Below are 24910 nucleotides of genomic sequence, written 5' to 3'. Positions count from 1 at the left end.
TGGATTTCTGCATGAAGCGGTAATAAAATGCGATCTGCCCTTCATTTAAGCTACCACCAATTTTTAAAAATCAGTTTTCTGAAACTAATCATTTTGGACCATTGCGTTTTCCAAAACTATTTCAAAACAGCAATATTCTTGCAAAGCCTGGGGGTGAATCACTCTCTTCAGGTCTCTACAGCATTTCAGAAGAAGACTGTCTGTGATTTTCTTTCCAGAAGACATTCAAGTTGTTGATTTGCTTCTTCTTCTTACTACCTGTTGCATCACCGAACAGCTTTGAAGCTTCATCTGGCAAACAGTTCGTTTTTAGTTCGCCTGATGAACGTGAAAATTCATGTATTCATCAATGACAGCAATGCGTCCAGGTCCTGAGGTAGCACCGTGATATTCCTGACCGATGCTTCACGCCACAGCTTTAACCAACTCATCCAATCTTGTCACAGTGACTGGATTGTTGGATGGGTACAAGGATGTGCAGGGGGTGAGGCCAACACGGTGGTGGCCTTCGTCATCCGCCTGTAGGTCGCATCCACAGCACACACTACCCACAGGTTGAAGATTTATTTTTGCATTTCAGTTAACAAAACTTGTGAAATAATTGTCAGAAACAAACACTTTGTCGTTGGCGTGCCATCTAACGGCATCGCCGTATAAGTGTGGAGATAGCGACGGTAGTCTGTTGATTCGGCAACGGAGAACCATTGCAAATGTTGCCGAGTTCATAGCCAGTTATAAAAGGCAGTTAGATGAAAAGTAACACCAGAGTGTGGTTATTTTGTTGACCCGTCTGCATCAACTGAAGATGTGAGCATGGGTGTGTATGCTGAGAACACATTTGATACATTTGTCTATTTATGAGAGTGACAGAGGAGCTGAGGGATGTCTCGGGCAAATAGGGTGATTAGGGCCCCCCTATAAATATATTTGACACTGCTTATTTATTTTTTTTGCAAGGCTCATATTGCTGTGAAATGCTTCGGTTAGTGCGTGTAATATTGTGCTTGAGTTTTGGTCGGTTTCCTTACTCAACATTGGCTGGCAATTTGTCTTTTCCCAGTCCAAAAAGTCACAGCATTCCATATTGTCAGTGAAATGCAGATATAAGTGATAAACCCATCCCGCCTCTATTCCTGGAGGTTTCTCGAACGAGTCCAAACAAAGCTTGCCACAATTAATTCTGTTTTGGTTGCAACAGAGATCATCTGTCAACGTTTTTACTTTATAGAGGTTACGGAATTTTCCATTTATTTCTTACGCCAGATGCAAGCACAAGTGTTTTCTCCCAAGATGATTCCATCTCATACCACATGTGTCCCTTGCCAGGCTCCTATTGTGAGCTAGAAAATTGGTGTGAAGACTCGCAGTGTTGTATGTCCTTATAGCTGTCATGGCATGTGTGCGCGCAAGTGAATGTGATCATGAGCTACCAAAACCCCCTCAAAAAGATTGATAGAGCAAAGAAGACACACAATTAAATTTGTGCCGAAGATGTTTGTATATTCAGTACTTCCTTGCAGCGCCATGAAGAGGCCAATTTATATCACTCAGAGTATGGCGGCCTCACGCCTCGAACTGATGTCCAAAAACGTTTTATTCGTGGAACACGGTGAAAACTAAAAAAAACATTTCAACATCAACAATCAATAATCTGTTTGACAGGACATTGAATAAATAAGCAGAAATGATATGTTAAACCGAAAGTAGATCATCTAAAATAAAGTCGACCAGACGGTATCATTTCGTCTCTCTCTCGCAATCTCTCTTTCTCGATCACGCTCCCTAATTCCCTCGCTATCCACCACACGTGACCCTGAACCGGAAATTATCGTTGACAAAACATTCCAAATCACATCTTGAAAAGATTCAAATAAAAACAATAAATACAAAGGTTCACATGGAAACAAACACACTTTCACAAACAACAACCTTAAATAAATTAGATTTTAGTTGTCCTGGCAACCAATCGACTCAAATCTGACGCCAGCTACAGTAAGTGTTTCATAAAAATAGAACTATACTACAATAGTCATATTGTCTTCATTTGTGAGAATCACTCTGCCACTTTCACTCTCATTCAGAGAGAGAGAGAGAGAATTGAATCTGACTTAATGTGGAATACCGGTCTGGAACATGAATCCATCAACATAGCAGTGGTACCATCCATCCACACGCACATATGGCTACATAAACAAGACGGGGCTCAACACACCATGCGCACTGGCTAACGTCAGCACACCAACGTCAAACATTGCCCAGTGCTAGGCAACAATGCCATCCCAGATGGCAAGCTCTGATGTTTAGTTTGCTCTAATCTAATGCACTTAAGTCCAATTTCCTGCCCATGCCACCGCGATGACACAACAGGGAATATAAAGTCTGGTCGACAAGTATTTGGACAATGTCGGTTTGGAATTAATGAGATCGTGATGGCAATGAAGGGCTGGACTTCACTGAGGTCAGTGGGCTTGATCTCACTTCAACAGAGCGTACATTTCACGCAACAGAGAAGAAAGGTGACATTTGTGAACAAGCAGCAACAGAGGATGCAGTGAAGGTCTTGCATAGCATTGAGGTACAATGATATGATTACCACGAATGAAGGCGATGGTTCCTTTTTTTTTTTTAACATTTCATAGCACCGCATCTTTGTACTGAATGGAAGGGATTCTGTGACTCTGTGGTTTTGATTTGATTTAGAGGGATAGATAACGGAGAAAAATAGTTAGACAAGAAAAAAATAGTCGCCATAAAACAATAAGTATAGTCAGTAGATTGCAAAAATACAGTGTTAAGCGGCTATTTGTGATGGGCCACTTCTGGACCCTGGGCCTGAATTTGACACGTGCATTTATGACATTTATGGAAGAACAAAAAACCAACTTTACATTCCCACAAAAACCATCTTCATTGAGCAACGATAGCTCAGTGTCTTTGTAAAATGAATTGGGGAGTGAAGGCTCCATCATACATTTGTCTACACTAAAAAAAAAAAAATGTGTTGAAATTGCTCCATTTTATTTTGTCAAGTAAAATCACCTGGATCCAGACAGATTTTTAAGTGGACTATAAATGTATATAAAAATGCAACTGGATTGAGATGATTTTGTTTTGCGGAACCCATGATGAAATTCAATGGAGTCAACTCAACCCAAACATTTTTCAGTGCAAGACATTGATGATCGGTCAGGTTGAAGTCCTCCTTTTCCGAACACACACGTATTAGGGAGCTGCTTGGCTGTTTGTTTTTTTTATCAGTCAACTGGACCATCTATGGCAGCAGACTGGAGGGGCTTTAGGCTCCATCCCGGCAGGCTTAGCCACACAGGCCCAGCTGCTGCCACGAGCGTGGATGGGTACGGGATAAACTGCTCACTCTTCAGCATGGTTGTGATTTGAACACACAAACATGCAAGCATCTAACACACTTTGTACTACAAATAATGCTAAAGTTAAAGATCCAATCCCGATGGAAATATCTGTTGATCTCAACCCCAATGTCTGGAGTAAAAATAAAGGAATAGGCCACATCGGTGCTATACTTTTTTTTTGGAGGGGGCTGTGGGGGGAGAAGCAAAGTAGCATGTGCACTGCACTTCATGTTCTAATCTCTCCTTTTTGTGTGCTCAGCTGGAACAGTCAAGCGTCAACAAGTATTGCAGAAGTGGCCCCGGGCTTGAGAAAAGGGCCAGAATGTCATGCAGCGCATGAAGACTAAATGTTAAAAGTTTGTCTCTGCGTTTCTGAGGAAAGTCACATCACCATCTCGTTACTTTGTTTGACAAGGTCCGACCGCTCTCTGCTCCATTAATCCATCTTTTTTTTTTTTTCATTTCAGCAATGTCTCCCAATGTGTATTGTACTGCTCCAGAAAGTTATGTAACATCAGCATCTGTGTCATTGGGGACCTCATTTTAGCCATCAGTTTCTTGTGCTGATCCTGCCTCCCAATAAAACATGCACCAGTCGATTGCGAGGTGTGACACAACACAACCTACTAAAATGTATCGACTCCATTCAAATGTGCGATGTTTACGTGGCTCCAAGCGCTTGTGCGCCAATATACATGTGGCCCGAGCATCGGCATCGACCCCCCTGCCCCCGAGTCAGCTGGCACCTCACAAATTTAAGTTACATAACATGTCATGAGTGTGTGGCTTCAAAACAAGTCTTGTCACTTGATGTTATGTGATCAGTGTTGACTGCAAACCAGAAAAAAAAGGACTACAACTCTGGGATTTAGTTTAGCCGCAGACCGACAAACAGCACGCAATTCCTCACTGACCTGATTCTTCTTATCTCGTCACGCTAAGGTGGAGGGATTATTGTGATACCTCACTGCATGATATGCGCAAAAATAAAAAATGCATGTGATACAGCTACATAGACCATATCCGCTATCAGAAGTGATGGCTTAGCACAGTGGTTCTCACACTTTTTCACCGGGTTAAAAAAAAAGTAGTTTACTGACTAAGTGACACCTTCATAACAACCATTAGAATATACACATATGATTTTTTTTTTATTTAGTGCAAAGGTGATAGCTGTAACATCACAATTCCCCACTCGATGGCATACATGTCTTAGTTGCACTTCCATTGCCGTATATTACAGCATGAGTAGGCCAAATATTTTTTTCAGAGGATTCGGAATGATATGAAGGACAAAAATAGTGCGTTAATAATATTCACAGTTTGAGTGAGTTGATTTTTGTGAAGAAAAAAAAAGTACGAAATGAATTCTTGCACCTAATGTTGGTTTTCTGTTCTGCAGTTTTATGCCGTCTTTGAATGGTAATTTTATTTATTTTTTTACAAAAATAATTCAGTGTGTGATTTTTTTTGTTGTTGTTTGCTCAAAACCTTTTTTGTTGGCTTACGATTGTGGAATCTTTCATACACGTACTGAAAAATGCACTAGCAAAAAGGAAACATATTAGAGCATATATTTTGCATGTACTGTATTTTCCATATTTACTTTTTATCATAGATCTAGTAAGGAAGTGCATGGTCCTTTGTGGTTCTGCCGTTTGTATTAAACTGGTAAAAATGAAAAGATATCCTTAACTAGCAACGATTAATAAATTGGATTTTTTAAAATGGTATGCAAAGCAGTAGTGCTCCCTATGTAAGAAAAATTAATAAACTCTCAATATGCGTCTGCTCATTGTTAAGCAGAATTACCGCAGGCTTACATAAATACATGAACCAGAGTCTTGTTTTAACTATTCCATGTATTTTGCTTTGAAAAGAAATTGTGAAAAGTTGTCAGTGAGTAGGTCCCATTCGTTTTTCATGAAATTTAGAAAAAATACCACAAAACATACCATCGCTTATGCTTTCATCCATGAACAAAATCAATGCTGTCCTCTAGTGGCGTTTCTTTGTCATAGATATATTTAATACTATTTTGTGATTGAACTTAGAGTTCATAAACGGGTAAACATTTGCCATTAAAACTCTACAGACTTTATTCAAACATCTGAATCACCCTGTATTAGCTAACAAATATCCATTATGAATACAATAGAAAATTGACACAAGAGTGCCAGGGTGTGGATGTATATAATCCCGATACAAACCAAAAGTTGTAAAAATATCACGGTTAAGTGTAAAGTATGAGCCTTAATGGAGACTCCTTCTTACTTTTTTCCTTTTCTGATTGATATAAAAATGATTTAGTAGATATAAACACATAACGGGGTTGGACTAGATAAGTTTTTTACTTCATCCTACTCCCTTGAACATAATAACTGTGTTGAATGAAGACTGATTTCTTTCTTTTTACTTTTCTATCTACCGTATTTTCTGTCAAATTATTACTGTATATGTTTTATGTTCAATAAACAAACAAACAAACATCTGAAGACACACCGGCTAAAGATAATGCGCACGTCATCTTAAGAGTGATGCAAGTTGACGCCAACCGCCCTTCCGGAGTGTCTGATGATTGCATTGCGCAGATATTGTATGACCACCGGTTTGATACCCGTACACTCAGCCATATTAAGGGTGATGTCCTATGTCTGCGTGTAGCGTATGATTTCATTGAGGTCATATCCCGTCACGGCGAAGGCGTAGCCATCTCCATCGCAGAACTTGGCGCCGCAGATTTGCGTGTCTGTCACGCACTCATTATGTAGATGGGCAACCTGAGAGGAGATGAAAGAAATGGATGCATTTATGGAGAGAAAGTGCACTTTGACTACAAAAGAGCTGTGTGTTCCATTTTTTAATTTTTATTTTGGCAAGCTCTACCTCCACTGTGTTGCTTTCTGGGGTTACTGTCAGGTGCCACACCCTTACAAAAGAGTCTTCAGCAGCAGACAGGAGCTGTGGTGCACAATTCAAATCACACACGCCAACTTATAACATGCAAATATGCGCCACATTGCTGAACTCACCAGCCCAGAAAAAGGAGCAATGTCCAGTGAGTAGATCCAGCGGGCGTGGGCATTGACCTCCGCGTGCAGAATTCCCGTCACGGCCTCGTACAGACGGATCTGGCCTGTTCCGTAACCAGCCACCGCTGTACCTCTCCACAGCTTCACGGATGAGCAGCTCATACTGACATGAAGATTGAGGATAATTGCAGTGAGGAAACAAAACATCAGAATTACATTAGAGGAGTGAGTGATCAGGAAGAGGAGACAGAAGAAAGAAACAGCTTCAGTAGTGACGCAAAACAATAAAGTACGCCGGAGGAAGAGGACGATGTTGGAAAGGTACCAATGTATGTAATGATACGTAAAATGCACCATGATATTTGTTCGAAAAAGCGATGCTTAATTGTTTTGTAACTCTACACCCAAGATTTCAACCTAAAGAACGCTAATGGCTTAAAGCGATAACACCTTCAATCACCAAGGAGAGTCCAGCGGCCTCGATTAAACTTCGGCAGATTTGCACAACATATTCAAAATGATTCCACTGTATTTCACACGGCTCCAAAATGGAGGAACTCGTGACTAGTCGACGACAAGACAAATACATTTCATTCTTACTCAAATCCACCAATCTTGTTGAGCAGCTGAAACTCTTCGCCGGACTTCCACACACATAAGGTGCCGCTGTCATCGGCACTGACCAGGTCAGCGATGCAATCCTGAGGGAAGGCGGAGAGCCGCAGACATCATGTTGTTGACTGACAAATATGACTGATAAATATTGCTCATAAAATGTAAACACTTAGAAGACATTATTCATGATTATGCATATATTATATTATTCATTCATTCATCTTCTGAGCCGCTTGATCCTCACTAGGGTCGCGGGGGGTGCTGGAGCCTATTCCAGCTGTCTTCGGGCAGTAGGCGGGGAACACCCTGAATCGGTTGCCAGCCAATCGCAGGGCACACAGAAACGAACAACCATTCGCACTCACATATTATATTATATTATATTATATTATATTATATTATATTATATTATATTATATTATATTATATTATATTATATTATATTATATTATATTATATTATCTCTCTTTATCTCTCAGGTACAGTAACAATGAAAGGATCACTCACTTTCATCTCACAATGAACTCCAAACGAGCATTATAATATTTAACTCATTCACTCCCATAGACGTATATAAATGTCTTTTCAGACTTGGTCCAGAATTGGCTGGTATTGAATGAGTGAATAACAGTACCTGGCTGCCTGAGCACTCTTGGGCCAAGTCGGTGATGGGCTCCTTGTGTTCCTCCAGTACTTCAGACAGGGTGATATTACTGCCTTTAGTGGGAACATCAAATACGAGGATTCCACAAGAGGACAGTCCTGGAATGACAGGAAGAGACAAGAGACGAGTGAATTGTCGACAGTGTTTGTCCTAAGGAGCGTCGCAGGAGAGCCTGAGTCTTTCTTGGTTGACTTTGAGGGAGAGGTGGCATATACACTGAACTGATTCCCAGCCATTCAAGGGGCACCATTTTTGGGAATGTGGGAAGCACGCAGAGTAGCGTTAGTCATGATGTGTTGTGAATGAATTTCATCATGTATTTTAAAATATTATTGTTAGCTCAAAACAAATTAGTTTCGTGCCGTCCGTACTTACCCACACATATGTAATTCTCCCACACTGCAGCGATCCCCCGTGCAAACACAGCCTGGGCTGGGGACGAATGACACATTCATGACACATGTGAGTGTCAAGGTAGCGTAATACTCTAATAAGTGAAATAGGTTTTTGCAGCGGTAATGTCACCTGTTGGTGTTTCAGGAGTATCCAGTGCGTGCCAATACACCATGATGGAGCCATCTGATTCATATATCTTGAAAGAAAAACACAAAAATGCGATTACAATTCGTGACAAAGCTTTTATTCAAATGCAGTTTAAAATATACCCCAATCAGGTGTTACCTGGATGCCTTTCTGTGAAGTCACTACCAGCAGATCGCGAGAGGGCAGAACACAAAATGCAGCCTATTGCAAGAAAACACAAATAAATGTTGGTTAATCTCTCTAAATGTTTAGCAGTCGCAGTCCAAATATAATGGTCATTTTAAGAGAATTAAAGGGGGAAAAGCGGGAGAGTTTATTGGTCATTCCATGATGGTTGAAATCATATACTTTATTACTTGTTTTTCTTGAAAAACGTCAAAGGAAATCATAACACAGATGGTCTGTTTTCTCATATGGGGTCCTCCAATTCTGTCATGATCTCTATTGCTGGATGATGCCTGACCTGCATGATGAGCGATGGACTAGTTGCGACGTTGGGCTCCTTGGACTGCAGCTGACGGTGGGAGTAATTGAGGCCGTCCCACGACGCGCTGACCATGTTGACCACATTGGCGTGGACCACCGTGAAGTAGGTGAGGCGCCGCGGGGCGATACGCAGCACGCACAGGTTGTTGTACAGCGCCGACGCGCTGTTCTTAATCTGGATGCTCTTCTCTTTGTGATACATCGAACGGCTTGATTCGGTGTCACTGACTGGTCTGAAAGTATGTCAAGCCTCGACGTGTTCCCTCTTCAAGCAGACTGGAACATTTCGGCAAAACGGCATTACGCTTAGCTTGGTACTTAGCATTAGCAGCTAGGCTAACCAGGGAGCTGCGAGCAAGCCACCTGCCACTCAGTAGTCAAATAATTCGAGTCAATAACAATGTCATTGTTGGATTGAAAAACGTTCATGCGATCACTCGCCAGTTATGCAACAATTACCGATCCCAGTCATTACTAATAGAGTTGACTTGATCTAAGCGCTTATCCCGATAGGATTTCTTCGGCGTCTAGCGCAGCCATAGAGACGAAAATGTGACGTCAAAACCACGTGTTCAGTAGCTAGGCAACAGTGGTCGACGCCAAGAAGTCGAAAACGTTTCGAAGAAGATAAAAACAGCAACCTCAAGACAAACTCGGGCCTTGTAGTTGAAGGTGTGTTTATATTTTTATGTATTTTAAACAGGAAAACGGTGTAAATAATATAACAAACAGTCACACGGCAACAATAGGTTGTAAGTAGTCGGTTTCATCAACACGTCAAAAAAACGTTAACAGATCGCGATCCTAATCGCAACATTACTGTTAGTTTATTTTTCCACACACAATTGTTGCGTGGATATAAGAATAAATTCTATTAGCAAATGAAAATAAAATACAAATATTGTTTCGTTCACATAAAGAAATACACGCATCATATAAATTAAATATTTATATGCACACCAATCTGCTTTACTGAATCAACTTGACCGATAATGCAAAATGTATGTTTTACAAGATAGCCCATCATGATAAAAATGCAAAGGCTCGCATGTGTACTTTATATGTTAATGTAAGTGACATATTGATTGTCTCTGCCTTCAAAGTACAGTAAACCCTCAAACTGCAAAGTATACCGCCTGCTAAATTATTGCACGCCCCGTTGCAGTTTTAGAAAACGCCACAAGAGTATGCCACTATGCGATTTATGACTTCCTCAACCAGATGGAACAGAGAGTATACATTTCTGTATTTATATTTTCATTGAAAATAAGGCTTTATCAAAATTGACATACACAGTGGCACTGTGCAGTACATGCGTACAAACAAATACAATATTTTTGTGGTTCCGGTTCTTGGGTGGGGGGCGGGGGGTGACATATTTTACTGCATTGTGTTGAATAGTGTCTCTGCTGTTTTGTCCCTTCTCATTTAGGTAAAATAAGGTAACCAAACACTACCGAGATGTCCCGCTCGACATCCAAGGCCCAAGCTGACAAGGGTAAGGCACCTGCTCGAGTGTCCCCACCGCCCGCCCAAGAACCGGAAGAGGAAGACATTATCCCTGGCTGTCTGACTCAGAGCCAATGGATGGACATGTTGGTCCAAGAAGAGGCGGAGGATGTAGTTGGGGAAATAATGGCTGATCTGATGACCAATGTCATGGAAGGATGTTATAGGGTCCACATTGAAAGACAGGTAAAGAGGGAGGTAGCAAGAGAAAGGGCCCACAATGGACTGGTCAACAGACAGACAAGCATGCTCTTACATTCACACCTATACACAATTTAGAGTCTTAAATTAACCTCACATGGAATTTTGGGGAATGTGAGAGAATCAAAGATCAACCAAATGAATTAATACATTTTTTCCCCCAGCTATCATGTTTCACTGCATTCTGGGCCAAGGATTACTTCATACAGACGGTGGAGCAGAAACTCATGTGCCAAGATAGATGGGAAGATGCAATGGAACTGTCCGCAACAGAAGACTCAGAACCAAACCCAATCAATCCAGATGTCTGGGCAGAAGGATGTTTTCCTGTTATACATGGAGCACCCCCTTCTGAGCCTGCGTCACTTCAGGTACCTTTGAATTGTCTCTCGTAAAGGTCTCTACAGCGTAACCTCAGTCATCAAACAACCCAAAAGTTGTGCCATTTGGAGTTTAACCCCAAAACTTGGAACTTGGAAGCGTGTCAAAAGAAAAAGATGCCATTTAAATCATAATGTGAGCCTTTTAAGCATTTAAATGATTTTAAATGGATATGCAGTGGTTTGACACAAGGTTTACACAAGCCTGTTCAAATTCCAGATTTTTGTATTTGACAAAATTAGTCTGGTGAGCTTATTGTGCAGTTTCATGATCGTTGACAGAGAAAGACCATTTCCTGTGGCAAAATTTGCCTTCATTTTATTTTTCTTATTTGTTTTTCTTCATTGTTTAAGTTACATTGATGGGCGATGTCCGATTTTGCACATTCCCATTGATTCATGCATTGATTAAAACAATACTTTGAATCGGAAATCAGTCACTACTTACTCAATATTTAAGTACCAACAGTTTTTTTTTAGCTGAAAACTAAATGTTATTGAAGTAATTATTTGGAGAACTACTTTTTACTTTTACTTGAGTAATATTATTCTAAAGTAACAGTACTCTTACTAGAGCACAATTTGTGGATTGTTTTTTAGAATAAATGTCACCGTTTAAATTCTCAGATCACCCAGGAAGCCAATACTTGCGAGGACCTTGAACCAGCACCTACTGAAGAAAATCAGCTAAATGTTCCCACACCACAAACCAGCATCTTCCCTGAGCAGTCTGAAAGAAAAATAAGTGCAAGCAGGGATGTCCGTGACAAGATTTGCCAAGAACCAAGTCCTTACCCAAAACAAAACGTTTCCACCAGGAAAAAACAAAAAGCTTCTTTACTGCCAAAGCTTGAGCAAAATCCTGTCTCGCCACCCGTGCCATGTGCTGCAGAAAAACTGAGAACCAAGGGTGAAAATAAAGTCCCTTCAGGTTCTAAATATATACCCACATCATCACAACAACCAAAGTGGAATCAAATTATACCTAAGCTTGATCATTCTTCCTTGCCTCAACACTGGATCACTCCTCAATATGAGATTGACAAATGCACAAAATCTAGCATAAAAAAATCAAGTGGACAAGCCAAAATGTCACCCGTGTCTAATACTCAGCAGAGTGGCGTAATGGAAACGCCTTGGAATCCTGCCAACCAAGGTAAGTCAGAGAGGTTGTCTCCCATTAAGGATGAGAGGATGATCGCACGAGCTTTGAGGATGGACACCATGGATTTGGCCAAAGGTGTTTCTGTCATGGGTGCCCCGAGAACACAGATGGTCCCACTCCCATTCAAATCACAAGCTCAGTGTCCCACGCTGAGGCCGATAAACAGTCAGTGTGTAAAATCATCTTTCCCCATGGATCAGTTGACGACACAACATCCACCTCAGGTTACCCACTTGTTGCCGTCTGACAAATTTAACTTTTGATTGATTTATTTATGACTCAAATAATGAATAAATTCACCTTCTTCAACTTTTGTTGTGGGGGCGGGGGGTTGGGGGGGATAAATTCTCTCGGTTGAGTTTTTCAATCAAAGTCTTGATAAAACGAACAAAATAATCATAAATTACGTGTCATCTGGAAATCGATTTTTTTTTAAATTAAAGTTCAGACACAGAAATAAAAATCTGAAATCCACTAGAGTGGATATCACTGGTTTAACTCCAATAGTTTTATTAAATGAAATTAATACACCACGTTTAATTGTATTATTTAAATAATTCATCTTCCGAGCCGCTTGATCCTCACTTAATAATACAATATTAATATTGTATTGAGACGTTAATATATATTGAGACGTTTAATTGTATTAATTATTAATACAATTAAACGTGGCGTACTAATACGGGTCCTATTAATTTGTCGACGTACGTCGCCCGCTCTGCATGTATGACGCACTGACTTCATTCCTATGTGTATGCTTGGATGGAACGTTACGAATAAAAGTGTGTAACTTAAATGTGTGCGTTACAAATAAAAGTGTAGAACTCAAATGTACGTGTATATGTGTACGTGTTTTATTGTACAGTACAGTATTGTTGAACATTATTTTGGTGTGACTCTTCAACCTAACTTGAGAAAAACCAACCGGAAATTACAAGTACCGGACCAATTGTCATTCACGTCTACCCACTGAGGACCAATCGGATAATGTTTTGCCAGCAAGCATGTTTCAATGACCCTTGCACATGTGGTATTACGTCGATGCGTCTGTCGCAGTGACACGAAAACCAAACGAAATTTAAGATTTAACCTAATTTCTCGTGTGTATTAGACATGAAGAAGCGGGTAAACCCGGAGTCAAACGAGGTAAGGCCACATTTCATTTTACTTACCAAGTGACCTCGACACACGGCAATTGTACTGTGCTGTAGTGAGCGGCTGCAAACATGCAGTCCTGCACACGTAAAGGAAAATAGTCCCACGCCTTGGATCCCTTTTAACGTTCACCTTATATTGCTGCAGTATGTCTCATAAAGCAACATGCTGTTTTAGAAAAGCAGTGGACGTGTTTGTAATTTTCAGTCATAAGTTACATACAAATATCATGTGGGCCTACATAATTGGCCCAGGTGCATATATATGTTTGAAGAGGGTTTGTGAAGCCCTTTTATTTTACAGCGATATGTTCTTTATGTCCCTAGATGACTTCAACAAAATTGACCAATGATGTAGAGGACAAGGAGGAAAACGAGCCCCCTCTTAAAGTGAAAAAGAGCAACTCTGAAGAAGTGGCATATCGCCCTGTGAAGTTGTCCAGAAGTGACCTTTACAGACCCCCAACAGTGGAGGAGCTCAACCAGCTGAAAGAGGCAGAGAGTTTATTTCACTGCAGCTTGCTCAAAATGCAGGTACGACTTCAGACTCAACAATGCCAATGTGATGGGGAAAGACCAACCTTAAATTATCTTTTCTATCACTGCTAACAGATGGAGGAGCTGTTGAAAGAAGTTACCCTCAGTGAACGCAGGAAACGGCAAATCGATGCATTTATTGCAACGGTCACCAAACTCTTAAGGGCCGTACCAAGTTCACCTGAGGTGGAGGTGCGTCATACTTTTCCCAATGTGGTTCTGTGTGTAGTGTATAAGGAAATTTCAAAAGAACATACAAGAACAGTTGAATCTAAACAGCTCATTGCCTGAAAGAGTTGAGCAATAATGTACAAGGTAGCTTGGGGCAGAGGGGCTCTCTTCATACATTTTGACTTGACTTTCTTTGTAAATGGGGGGCTGTGATCCCCCCCCCCCCCATTTTTTAAATTGGTTCGGTTGGAGGGATTAGTAATGTAAACTCAACCTTCAAGTTTTTGTTCTTCAATGAACATAACTGAGATTGTAACTTGGTAATGTTCTACTTAGAATAGATCTGTTGAAATTCATTCATTCATTTCATTCATCTTCCGAGCCGCTTGATCCTCACTAGGGTCGCGGGGGTGCTGGAGCCTATCCCAGCTGTCTTCGGGCAGTAGGCGGGGGACACCCTGAACCGGTTGCCAGCCAATCGCAGGGCACACAGAAACGAACAACCATTCGCACTCACACTCACACCTCGGGACAATTTAGAGTGTTCAATCAGCCTGCCACGCATGTTTTTGGAATGTGGGAGGAAACCGGAGCACCTGGAGAAAACCCACACAGGCCCGGGGAGAACATGCAAACTCCACACAGGGAAGCCGGAGCTGGAATCGAACCCGGTACCTCTGCACTGTGAAGCCGACGTGCTAACCACTGGACTACCGGGCTGCCCTGTTGAAATATGAAATGTATTATTTTGCAGGAATGTCTGCTTGAGACAGAATAAATTGTTTTTATATGCTTGAGGATGATGAATTACCATTCATGTTTCCAAGTTGAAATATTTCCAAAATTACCAAATTTAACTTCCCATGGAAATTTACATGAGCATTTCCTCCACACATCTTTGACTCCATGTTCTTTTTTTTTCCTTCTCTCTCCCCCAGATTAACGACCTGTCGTGGTTATCCAATGATGTAAAGGTTCCTATCCTCCTGTTACCCAAAACACAAAAGGGGAAGTTCCACATGGCATCTCCTGCTTCTGTTGATCTGATTGGAAGCTACCCGTTAGGCACCTGCACCAAACCACGCGTCGTAGTGGACCTGGCTGTCACTATCCCGGCTGTAAATCACATTTTTCAGAGTAGAACAGTACAGCCCGTTCTTTTAAATGTCTGACTGGATAGTCACGCGTCTGGTTTCCTTTTTTTTAAGGATATCCTCCACCCCAAAGACTTCTTAAACCAGAGGTATCCCAGGAAAAGAGCCATCTACCTGGCAGGTCTGGCTCAATACCTGACAGCCTCCTCAGACATAGGATCCATGTCCTACTCTTGCCTTCATGGGAATCGACTTCGACCCGTTCTGCTGCTGAGTCCTCCAGGTAGGCGATGAATTTGCATCCCAGTATCCAGGTAAAACCTCAAAAAGTTACTCGTAATTTATTCCAGCACACCAACAACCGACTTGAGTTAAATATGAATCTTTCCCATTATGTCAAATATTTTATCCATGTTGTTGTATCTTTTAGGTAAAGACTCATCCATCTTGACAGTCCGCCTTCATGCTTGTCCGCCTCCTGGATTTTTCAAGCCCAGACGCTTCCACCCTCAGATGAATAACATCAGGACAGGCTGGTACACTGGAGAGAACAATTCACAATCAGGTGAGACTCATGACTTCTCACTGTATTATTGTCACAGCCGCCACATGCAGACAAAGTGACAAAATGTTTTTGGGCCCCTTTTCATTCCTTCCCTGCAGAGATCACTGAGCCTCCCACTCCGCATTACAATAGCTCCCTTCTGGGTGATCTGCTGCCCAGGGCTCACCTCCAGTTTCTGTCTGCTGTGAGCGCTCAGTGCTCCGCTTTTCCCGACGGGGTGGCTTTGCTCAAGGTCTGGCTCCGTCAGCGAGATCTTGACCAGGTGTGTTGTCTCTTCAGTCCATATGGTTGATTGAGATTCAAGTTTGATTTCTGGAAGAAAAAAAAGGGATGGCTCGAAATATGTGATGTCTAATTGCGCTGTTGTTTCATATCAATTTAAGGGCACAGGGTGTTTCAATGGATTTCTGGCCTCCATGCTCTTGGCTTACCTCCTGACCGCACGCAGGATCAGCAACACCATGACTGCCTATCAGCTGCTGCGAAACACTTTGAACTTTCTGGGTATGCCTTTTTTTTTAATGCAAAGATACAATCAGAAGCAGGCTGTCAAATTATAGATCTGGTTCAACTTCTTGTGCTCCAACTCCCAGCAACGACAGACCTGACAATGAATGGAATCAGCCTAGCCAAAGATCCCGACTCGACGGCTGTGAGTGTTCAACACTCACATTTGTGCATTCAGCCCTCACACATCTGACATCATGCCCTTTTCTTCTTTCTTCGTCCCACAGCCGTCACTGGCAGACTTTCACGATGCATTCCAGGTTGTGTTCATTGATCCGTCTGGACACCTCAACATGTGTGCGGACATGACGGCCTGCACCTACCAGCAGGTAAAGTCTGTACCGTAAAAGCAATCTTTGCCCGACGGGTCTAAATTTTAACCGCTCGAAACGAATCTTTCAGCTACAGCATGAGGCCTCGGTGTCCATGCAGTTCTGGGACGACCCCATGGTGGATGGTTTCCACAGCCTTCTCATGACTCCCAAACCTATGATAAGGACCAGTGACCACATATTCCAGTATGGCTTGTCGAATACCAGTTGATTTTCTCAGTTTGAACTTCCCATGTTGAGTCTGGATGTCCTCCCCCTAGATTGTGTGAACTTGTCAAGCTGCAGTCCAGCTGTAAGAAGCTGAACTTGCTCAGTGAGCTGATGGACCGTAGTGGAAATTATGTGCACACGGTGCTCCCGTTTATACTCTCGCTGCTTCAGAGGGGTCTCGGACAAAGGATCATCCTCCTCACCCACTCACTTTCCCCTGAGCCTGAGGTGGGTTTACGTGTCTTTTTCCACACATGACTGGTTGCTCAGTATTCAAAATGCAGAGATCGTTATGTTTAATGACAACCCCCCCCCCCCACGCCTCAATTGGACTTCACTATAAAATTAAACACATCAAAAATAATCAAACCCAGTCTCTCTCCCGTGATTGTTTTTATTTTGTGACAGTGGTCGCTGGAGAGCGAACCCCCCAAGTACAAAACCCAGCCGCCACTCACCTTTGGTTTGTTGTTACGACCTGAGCTGGCAATGTCTGTTTTAGAACGAGGACCTCCAGCAGACAGCCCAAAGGTAACTTTTTGCCCTCTTATGTAATTAAGGCACGTCCACCTAGTCAAAGGAGACACTCCGAATGGTTCCAGTAAATAATGTCCATTTCTTGTAATGTGAATAATTGTTTGAGCATACCCAGTGGGATGAAGTTGGACTAAGAGTGAATTTCCCGAGCTCGTGTGTCGGGGATGTTTCCGCTCAAAGCGATTCCCAACGTGGTGTTTTTTTCTGTTAAGGCTGCTGAGTTCCGACAGCTTTGGGGCGCTCGCTCGGAGCTCCGTCGTTTTCAGGACGGCGGCATCGCTGAGGCCGTCCTGTGGGAAGGAGAAAGCATCTGCCAGAAACGGCTGGTGCCGCAGCAGATCATTACACACCTACTCCAGCTGTATGTACTTTATTTTTTCTAACGTGGCAAGTGGGTTTACCGGCTCCCTCACGCTCGCTGGCGTTTGGTTGGTTGGTCTCTGGTCGTGGGTTCCAGCTGCGTAGCGACTTTTCGCAGTTAGCTTCCGTGCTAACGTCTGCGGTTAGCTTCCGTGCTAACGAGCTAGCGTTGAGCTAGCGTTTTTCCAGACCACGACTTTGAACTGATGTTGAAGCAATATTTACTTTATTTGATTTATTTATTTTAGCAGCTGATTGGTCATTTAGTTTGTAATTTTTGTGTACTCAAAGTGATATTGCAGGAAGAGCTTGTGACTTTCCTGCATTGGTCTCCAACTTTGGTGACATCTGATGTTTCATGGGGTTTTTTTCTGGATGAACAAAAAAAAAAATCTCAAAATACAGTGTTAAGTGCATCAAAAGGGAAGTGGCCAAATGGCAGTTTTCCTTCCTGTATGAACTTAATGACTGTGTCACAATACTTTGTGTCCATCCTGAGAAAGTAGCTCGCCATGTTTCATCTCACCCACGTGACTTCACATTTCCCTCGCAAATCTGCGGAGGCACAACTACAGTGTAGTGTAAAACGAAACCAAAAGCTGATCGTTTTATATGTCCCGCTCCTCCTAAATGTCATATTTATCCCAACAGCCATGCAGACATCCCCGAGTCGTGTGTGCGACATGTTGGGGCAATTGTTGATGATGTCATCAAAATGGGAAGTAAGGTAAGAAAAAAGAAATATCAATATAGTTTTGTACTGTGTTTTGCAGTTCATTTTGGGTTATTTTTTACATACGCTCATGGAGACATCTTAAAGCGTCAGATAGATTTGACACAGTGCTAAAAACTACACGAACAATTTGCGTGACAGCTCATTGAAGTCTACCTCATGTTTGTTTTGTTTTTTTCACCCCCGCATTGTCCTTTAGGAGTCAAGTACTGGAGAGGAGGAAAGTTTGCATGTGGTTCAGTCTTATGATGACCTGAGCAGAAAACTTTGGAAACTGGAGGGTCTTCCTCTGTCCATTACATCAGTGCAAGGAGCACATCCGTCACTCAGATACACGCAGGTAAACTCGTACTAGGAGGAGTGCATACCGCAATACGAGTACAATGTTCAGTGGTAGCTTTTCGTATGGTTTTCATTTTAAATTCACAACCCGGGCTTTCCAGGTTTTCCCCCCTCGGTCGCTGAAGTTCGACTACTCCTTCTTTGGCAAACAAAAGTCTTTCCAACTGCTGGTACCAAAGGAGGGTAAACCGTGCCCAGCTTATGTTAACCCTATCACAGGTTAGTATGCAATCTCGTGGTCGTTTTTGTTAGCCGTAGTCTTTTGGACAAGATTGAAGCTGTCTGAGCAAACTATTACATGATGCTCTTATCACCACCGTCACCTGCTCACCGGTGTGTCGAAGCGCCGCGGTGTATGATTGATGCCTTGGTAACCTACAGTGATCTGTCACATGGAGGGCAGCGGAAAGTGGCCTCACGATCGCCTGGCCATCCGCCACATCAGAGCTGCCTTCCACATCCGGCTGGGGGAGTTACTCAAGATGCAACATAATTACACGTGCAGACCCTGTGCCACACACTTGGATGTCTTGAAGGTGCTTTGTATTTGTTCGTAAGGAACGGGCATCTCTGCGATATCATTTTGAATTTGACTGGAGGTTTGCACCGTGAATGGATTTATTTATTTATTTTGTCTTTTCCAGGACGGCTTTGTGTTCCGCATCCAGGTGGCGTACCATCGAGAGCCCCAGGTACTGAGGGAGCGAGTGACTCCCGAGGGACTCTTGATCGTCAGGGACAATGAGGAGGCTCAGATCTTGGAGATGAACACCATACACAAACCTCTACTTACCAGCACACTGCACGGGTAATACATGTTTTTCCCCCCTAGTCTCTCACTCTAGCTTCTCTTCTCTAGATGTGGGCCTTAAAAATAAAATCTCACAAGTTGTTTTTCTACCTTCGCTTAACACAATAACCAACTGAATTTGTGTCCCGTATCTGTCTTTTTTTCCAATGTCAAAAATAGATTTAGAGACGCATAATGACAGCTCAGTTTAAAATTTGCTGTTGACCAATGTAATTTTATTGCAAAGTCGCATTCGGCTGTGGTACTCAGTGTGCGGCAGCCTTCATCTGACTCGATGCATAATTAAGGCCTACAAGCGGTGGAGAAGATGGACGTTTTACAGTTTGTCCTTGTTGTCAGGCTCCAGCAGCAACACCCATGTTTCGGGGCAGCGTGTCGCCTGGCCAAACGTTGGCTTGGCGCCCAACTCTTCAGTGACGATATCACAGAGGATACAGCGGACCTTCTGGTGGCGTACCTCTTCCTGCAGCCTGCACCGTTCACCCCTCCTGGGTATCTTTTTCAACACCATGAGCCTTTTGTTTGTATTGCTTTGCCCTTGTTTTTTTTTTTCCGGTCACGTGAGTGTTTTCGTTGTTCTCCTCAGTTCTCCTCAGGTGGGCTTCCTCCGCTTCCTTCATCTGCTCTCGTCCTTTGACTGGAGGAACAACCCGCTGATCGTCAACCTCAACATGCAGTTTACAGGCAAGCACTCTCACACATCCCCATGCAAAGCAAACAGTTGCTGACCTCTTTCTATTTACACATCTGACATACTTTTGACATCCTGCTCGTCGCCGTTGCTGCGTTGTGATTGTTGTTGCGCCTCTCCTCACGTGTAGCGGCCGACTACACGGAGATCAAGAATGACTTCATGGCCTCCAGGGACTTCCTACCAGTCATGTTTATAGCAACGCCTAAAGACAAAAGTGTTTCGATGTGGACCAAGCGAGCCCCCACTGTCCAGGTCAGTGGACCAACAAATAAAAAGTGGAACTAGCACTTCATTTGTATAAATCATTTATTAAATGAAGTATAAATATTTTCACACTATAAAACTATAAAAAAATTGTTTATAGATTTATAGCTACAGTACAATACCCAACAGACAAGATTATTATTATTTTTTTAAGGTTAGATAGCAACGATTGGATTATAAACATCGATGTAAGAAAGAATTGCATGTTCTCGGCAGAGAGCAATCACACAGTTTCCCGATCCTGGAGCCTCTTCGCAGTGCACACTGCTCTCCTGGATCACACTGTTGAAAAAGCAAATGCATGATATAGCCAGAGTTAAAATATCTTACGGTGAAAGGTATTCTCGAACAGGCTTCGTCATGTCACAAACCATGGGCAAGTGGCCATGTTTTTTCCTCAGGGCTGAAAGTTGATTTTTCTGAAGTCTGTCCAAAACTTCATGTAAATCGTTGATCTGGATAAGCAACAATCAAAACGGCAAGCTCAGCAGTTTCCCTGTGCCAATAACATTTCTGTGCACGATTAGAGCTTTGAAAGATTGCACTCACCAATTGCTTTTCGTTGCCATCCGCGGTCATAAAATATCGTAAATGTCTAGCTGTGTATTCCTCCGTCCGGATCACAGCGTCGGCGTCCAAGTTTTTGGTGATGCACAGCAACGTGCAGAAAAGGTACACGCAGCAGCTTCTCATGATGCGTCGCTGACCCAGATAAACTATCCACCTCACTCTTCCTCACAACATTACAAGGAGCCTCCAAGCGGCCTCCTCTTATAGGGGGGGGGGGGGGGGGCTGCAGGGCAGGAACTTTGTTTGGTCACGTTCCTGTGTTTGGTCACGAAATAACATGTCGTTGCACAACAGGTTATGGCTTATATTAATAAGCCACATATATTCTTGTGTACACCCAAAAGACATTTATCATCCGATAGAGTCTCAATTCCGCACTCTCCGCTACTCTAGCCTACGCGTCGTCAACTGCCCCCGCAAAAGCCTCGTGAACTGCAACTGCTCCGATAACACACATTCCAGTCAACTCAAACGTGACACATGCTTACTATCGCCACGAAAGCTGAAATCTTTTGAGTCTCTCGGGCCATAAACGTTTCATAAATTGAGTGACGCTAAGAGCTTTTGCTCTGCATACCATTTCGCGGAAGACCAAATTAAGTCACCTCTTCAAATGCTTCTGTGTTTCTCGTCCCTAGATAATTTGAAACAAATCAGGCAGTGGTTGTCAGAGTTGATTCATCCCGGGAAGTTTGTTGGAATCATTTGTGTGCCTCGATTTGAGTATTACGACGTACCGGTAAATCCCATTTCGTACATTTCCACAGATGCTGCAGCGGGTGGTGATGGTGGCTGCAGAGAGTCTCAAAGTTCTGGAACATCAGCTGATAGATGGCAGTCAGATTCAAGATGTCAGGGTTAGTGGAAAGAAAGAAAAAAAAATCAAACAAACATACACTGAAGATGATCATGTTTTAATACGCGCCTTTCAATGCCACAGGTGGTCCTGCGTCCTCCTCTGGAGGCGTACGACGTACTGATCCACCTGAACCCCAGGCAGGTTCCACTGCTCAACCAGGCAGTGGACCGTCCGGCCGTCAACTTCAGCAGGGGCGTGGTCCGCGGCAACGTGGTCGGCTCGGGGACGAAGATGCCCGTCACCGACTACAACCCTGTGGCCCTCTACCTGGCAGAGCTTCGGGTGAGCGTCATCCTGTCATCTTTTCAGTTTGTGCTCCGACAAGGAGGCGGCTTGCAAGCTGGCCTCTGGAAAGTGCCAGCAGCCTCCTGCCAACAAACGGAAGTGCAAACAATAAAAATATGCATGAAGCCAATTATGAGCCTTTGCATGTCAACTTTATGGGAGCAATGATAATTCTTCACCTTTCTCTGCTTGTAAAGTGCTCTTGCTGCGTGAATCACGATGTCATTCAAATCATCCGTTTGGCACGTTGTCAAAATTAAATTTCTTATTCCATTTACATTGATCGGAAAGGTATAATGTTGATAAGATGTTACGGTGTCGCTGAAATTTCCCCAATGAGAACTTTGGATCATGACTTTTTAAAATGACATCGATCATCATCATCATCATCGTCTTGTTTAGGACGCATTCGGAGACGTGGCCCTTTTCTTCTGTGACCCCTACGGAGGATCTGTGATCGCCGTTTTATGGAAGCCAAAGGCCTTCGCCCCGCTTCCCTTCAAGGTAAAACTTTCTTTAGTCACAAGCAAACGAAGGCATCGACCAGGGGTGCCCATTAGGTAGATCCTGATCTACCGGTAGATCTAAGACAGGTCCCAAGTAGATCCGAGGATTGTCGAGGAGGAAAAAAAAACATTTTTTTTTGTGTACATGATAGTAACATATTTTTTGTGTTAATGTAGGCTGCACCCTAATCATCCTATCAGTCTCATTTTCACAAAAAAATGTTTTAAAAATAAAATAAAGCAGGTAAATCTTGAATTTACAATGGCGCGTGATTGCGTCACCGGAAGTTGTTAGCGCTCACCGGTCCTGCAATTGCAGCTTGTGATCAGTGCTGTTGCGGTCTAATCTTTTATCGTCATTATTCTCATTCAGAGTTTTGCTTCCTGTACAATTCACCGGGAAAAAAATAGGAATCTAGGAGGGCCCAGGGAAGCACTTGAAAATGGTACGTGTGAGCTACGATAGTTAACAGGCTGCAAAAGTGCATCGCATGCCTCAGTTTCAGGCTGTTTCTCATCATGATGTAGATCCCAGGAGGTTAGTTGATCGAAAAGTAGATCTTCGGTCCAAAAAAAGTGTGGGCACCCCTGGCATAGACAGTCTTCTGTGTCGAAGTGACTCATGTTAACCGGCGAAGCACTGGGTATTAAGTCGGATTTTGTACAGTGTGTTGTATAAGGTCCACACCCCCAAGAGAATCCAACCGCTGTTCTCTCACCCAAAGTTCTATGAAGCTGAGAAAGGCAGGCGGACATTTTCATGACAGTTTGGCAGCTAGACTGACGTGTTATTTATAAATGTTGCTAACCGGGGGAACCCCAAATGGATCAGCTGGAATCAAATCATATTTGTCCTCCTGGACCCCCCCCCAAAAAAAAGATGATGACAGAAGACAACAAATGTTTATTCTCTCTGCTTCCTGTAGACGTCCCAGATGTCTGCCAGGATCGCGGAGGTAACGGGCAAAGAAGCAAAGTCGGTTCCCAATGTGGAAGCTATACTGGAGGACTTCAGAATCATTGGAAAGGATTTGGTTAAATCCGTGGAGGCCAGGACTGAAAGATGGTCATTTTAGTTTTTTTGTCACAATTTTACATTTTATATTTTTGCAAACCCCAAATAACAGGTTTACAATCACGGTGAAGCACGTGTAATAAATAATATAGACTTGATTTCAGTTCCAGCTTGCTTTTGTTCTACCAGCTTCACCAGCAGTTTGTCTTGACTTGTTTCTACAAGCGTTCATCCCCGAAACAAAACACGGTTGTGAAATTTCTCAACATTTGGGGTTTCAGCAATGGGACGCAACGTTTTCGTTGTGACAAAGGTAGAAATTCAGAGATGACATGTAATTTGTCATTCAAAAGTTCACTTTGGGGGTGGCCCGGGTCGCCGAACTTCCATGTGGATGACCAGATCCTAATGAGCCATCATGAGGACAACCCATGTGGGGGGGAAAAAAATGAATGAATGCACCAAGTTGTGTGGCGGAAAAGCTTTAAGTGTGACTTTCTCCAGCTGGATGGCACATCCGTTGGTGTGAGAGATCACCTGAAAAGCTTCTGCATGTTTGTGAAAGGGCAACTCAATTTTAGATGCTGCACGTTCAACAGCTGTGAATATCAAGTGAAAGATCATGACCCGCTTTTATTGCTGCCCTGAAAACGTCTTCCCGTTCCCTCCATTCTGTGGCTGTCGAGTCTTCAAAAAAGGGGTGAGTGGTTTGACTCTTCATAAACTTGTGAAAGATATTGCCTGTGGATTCACTTTGTGCGCATGCAATGGATTGTTTGGCCTTGTTCGGGCGGTCTACACTTTTGCGAGCTGAGGTGCATTGACGTTTCAAAAAACCGGGTTAAAACAAAGTTGCGCGTTTGATAAAATAGGAAGCATGGCATTTTTATGGCATTGATAGCAGACTGATTGGCTGCTGAGGCAGGTCATTAATTGCTCAACAGCTTGTTAAGAGCCTTTCTCATCATGCTGACACATGGAGATGTCATGGGGTGTGCAAGCATGTGCAGCTGTTGACGGGCAAAGTGTGTTTTGACTGCAGCAGCACCGCTTAATTATAGGGAAAGTGGAAATGTACTAGACGCACGCGTTACGTGTTCGCCACCCAACTCGTCAACAATGCTAAAAAGTTGTGTGACGATGGCTGAGTTGCGCAATCGCGTGATCGTGTTTTGTCTTGGGCAACAATGTATAATGTGTTCATATGAATGCAAACTGTTTATAAAAAAAAAAAAAGCTTCCCGGAGTGAGTGTTGAAACTTGTGCACATGTGTCAAGGGAATGAGAAGTAGCCACGAATTGCGGTTATGCCAATCGTCACTCGCAGTTGCGTTACCTTTCACACACTTTGTTGCCATTAAAAATGTCTTGCTCAAGCTGTTTACCTTTCCTGAAGAC

General features: G+C 42.9%; 4 protein-coding genes across 4 annotated transcripts; 2 read left to right on the top strand and 2 right to left on the bottom strand.

The window, feature by feature from the left end:
* Window positions 1-4495: 4495 nt before the first annotated feature.
* On the bottom strand, window positions 4496-9260 carry wdr54 (WD repeat domain 54). Its single transcript, XM_052067473.1, has 9 exons — window positions 8689-9260; window positions 8364-8426; window positions 8208-8274; window positions 8058-8114; window positions 7653-7780; window positions 7004-7104; window positions 6404-6566; window positions 6258-6332; window positions 4496-6151 (listed from the first exon to the last, which is right to left on the bottom strand). Exons 1-9 carry the CDS (start codon window positions 8911-8913, stop codon window positions 6020-6022), a joined length of 1011 nt encoding a protein of 336 aa, XP_051923433.1. The 5' UTR covers window positions 8914-9260; the 3' UTR covers window positions 4496-6019.
* Window positions 9261-9276: 16 nt separating this feature from the next.
* LOC127601800 (uncharacterized protein C2orf81 homolog) lies at window positions 9277-12283 on the top strand. The gene is made up of 4 exons (XM_052067462.1): window positions 9277-9383; window positions 10144-10406; window positions 10586-10792; window positions 11429-12283. The coding sequence occupies exons 2-4, from the start codon at window positions 10173-10175 to the stop codon at window positions 12227-12229; spliced, it is 1242 nt and encodes a 413-aa protein (XP_051923422.1). The 5' UTR covers window positions 9277-9383; window positions 10144-10172; the 3' UTR covers window positions 12230-12283.
* Window positions 12284-12953: 670 nt separating this feature from the next.
* On the top strand, window positions 12954-23670 carry nol6 (nucleolar protein 6 (RNA-associated)). Its single transcript, XM_052067376.1, has 26 exons — window positions 12954-13112; window positions 13448-13654; window positions 13733-13849; window positions 14767-14946; window positions 15037-15205; window positions 15353-15487; window positions 15586-15749; window positions 15871-15991; window positions 16081-16139; window positions 16222-16323; window positions 16397-16512; window positions 16587-16764; window positions 16945-17067; window positions 17286-17434; window positions 18085-18160; window positions 18366-18506; window positions 18610-18727; window positions 18890-19044; window positions 19153-19316; window positions 19659-19811; window positions 19906-20003; window positions 20141-20265; window positions 21615-21704; window positions 21788-21988; window positions 22394-22495; window positions 23424-23670. The coding sequence occupies exons 1-26, from the start codon at window positions 13080-13082 to the stop codon at window positions 23571-23573; spliced, it is 3426 nt and encodes a 1141-aa protein (XP_051923336.1). The 5' UTR covers window positions 12954-13079; the 3' UTR covers window positions 23574-23670.
* On the bottom strand, window positions 20302-21033 carry LOC127601825 (cocaine- and amphetamine-regulated transcript protein-like). The gene is made up of 3 exons (XM_052067495.1): window positions 20827-21033; window positions 20649-20732; window positions 20302-20559 (listed from the first exon to the last, which is right to left on the bottom strand). Exons 1-3 carry the CDS (start codon window positions 20968-20970, stop codon window positions 20452-20454), a joined length of 336 nt encoding a protein of 111 aa, XP_051923455.1. The 5' UTR covers window positions 20971-21033; the 3' UTR covers window positions 20302-20451.
* Window positions 23671-24910: the final 1240 nt, after the last annotated feature.

This window comes from Hippocampus zosterae, chromosome 6 (assembly GCF_025434085.1).
Source record: "Hippocampus zosterae strain Florida chromosome 6, ASM2543408v3, whole genome shotgun sequence".
Lineage (NCBI taxonomy): Eukaryota > Metazoa > Chordata > Actinopteri > Syngnathiformes > Syngnathidae > Hippocampus > Hippocampus zosterae.
The sequence above is the reverse complement of the archived record's forward strand: the minus strand, read 5'-3'. Positions and strand labels throughout refer to the sequence as shown.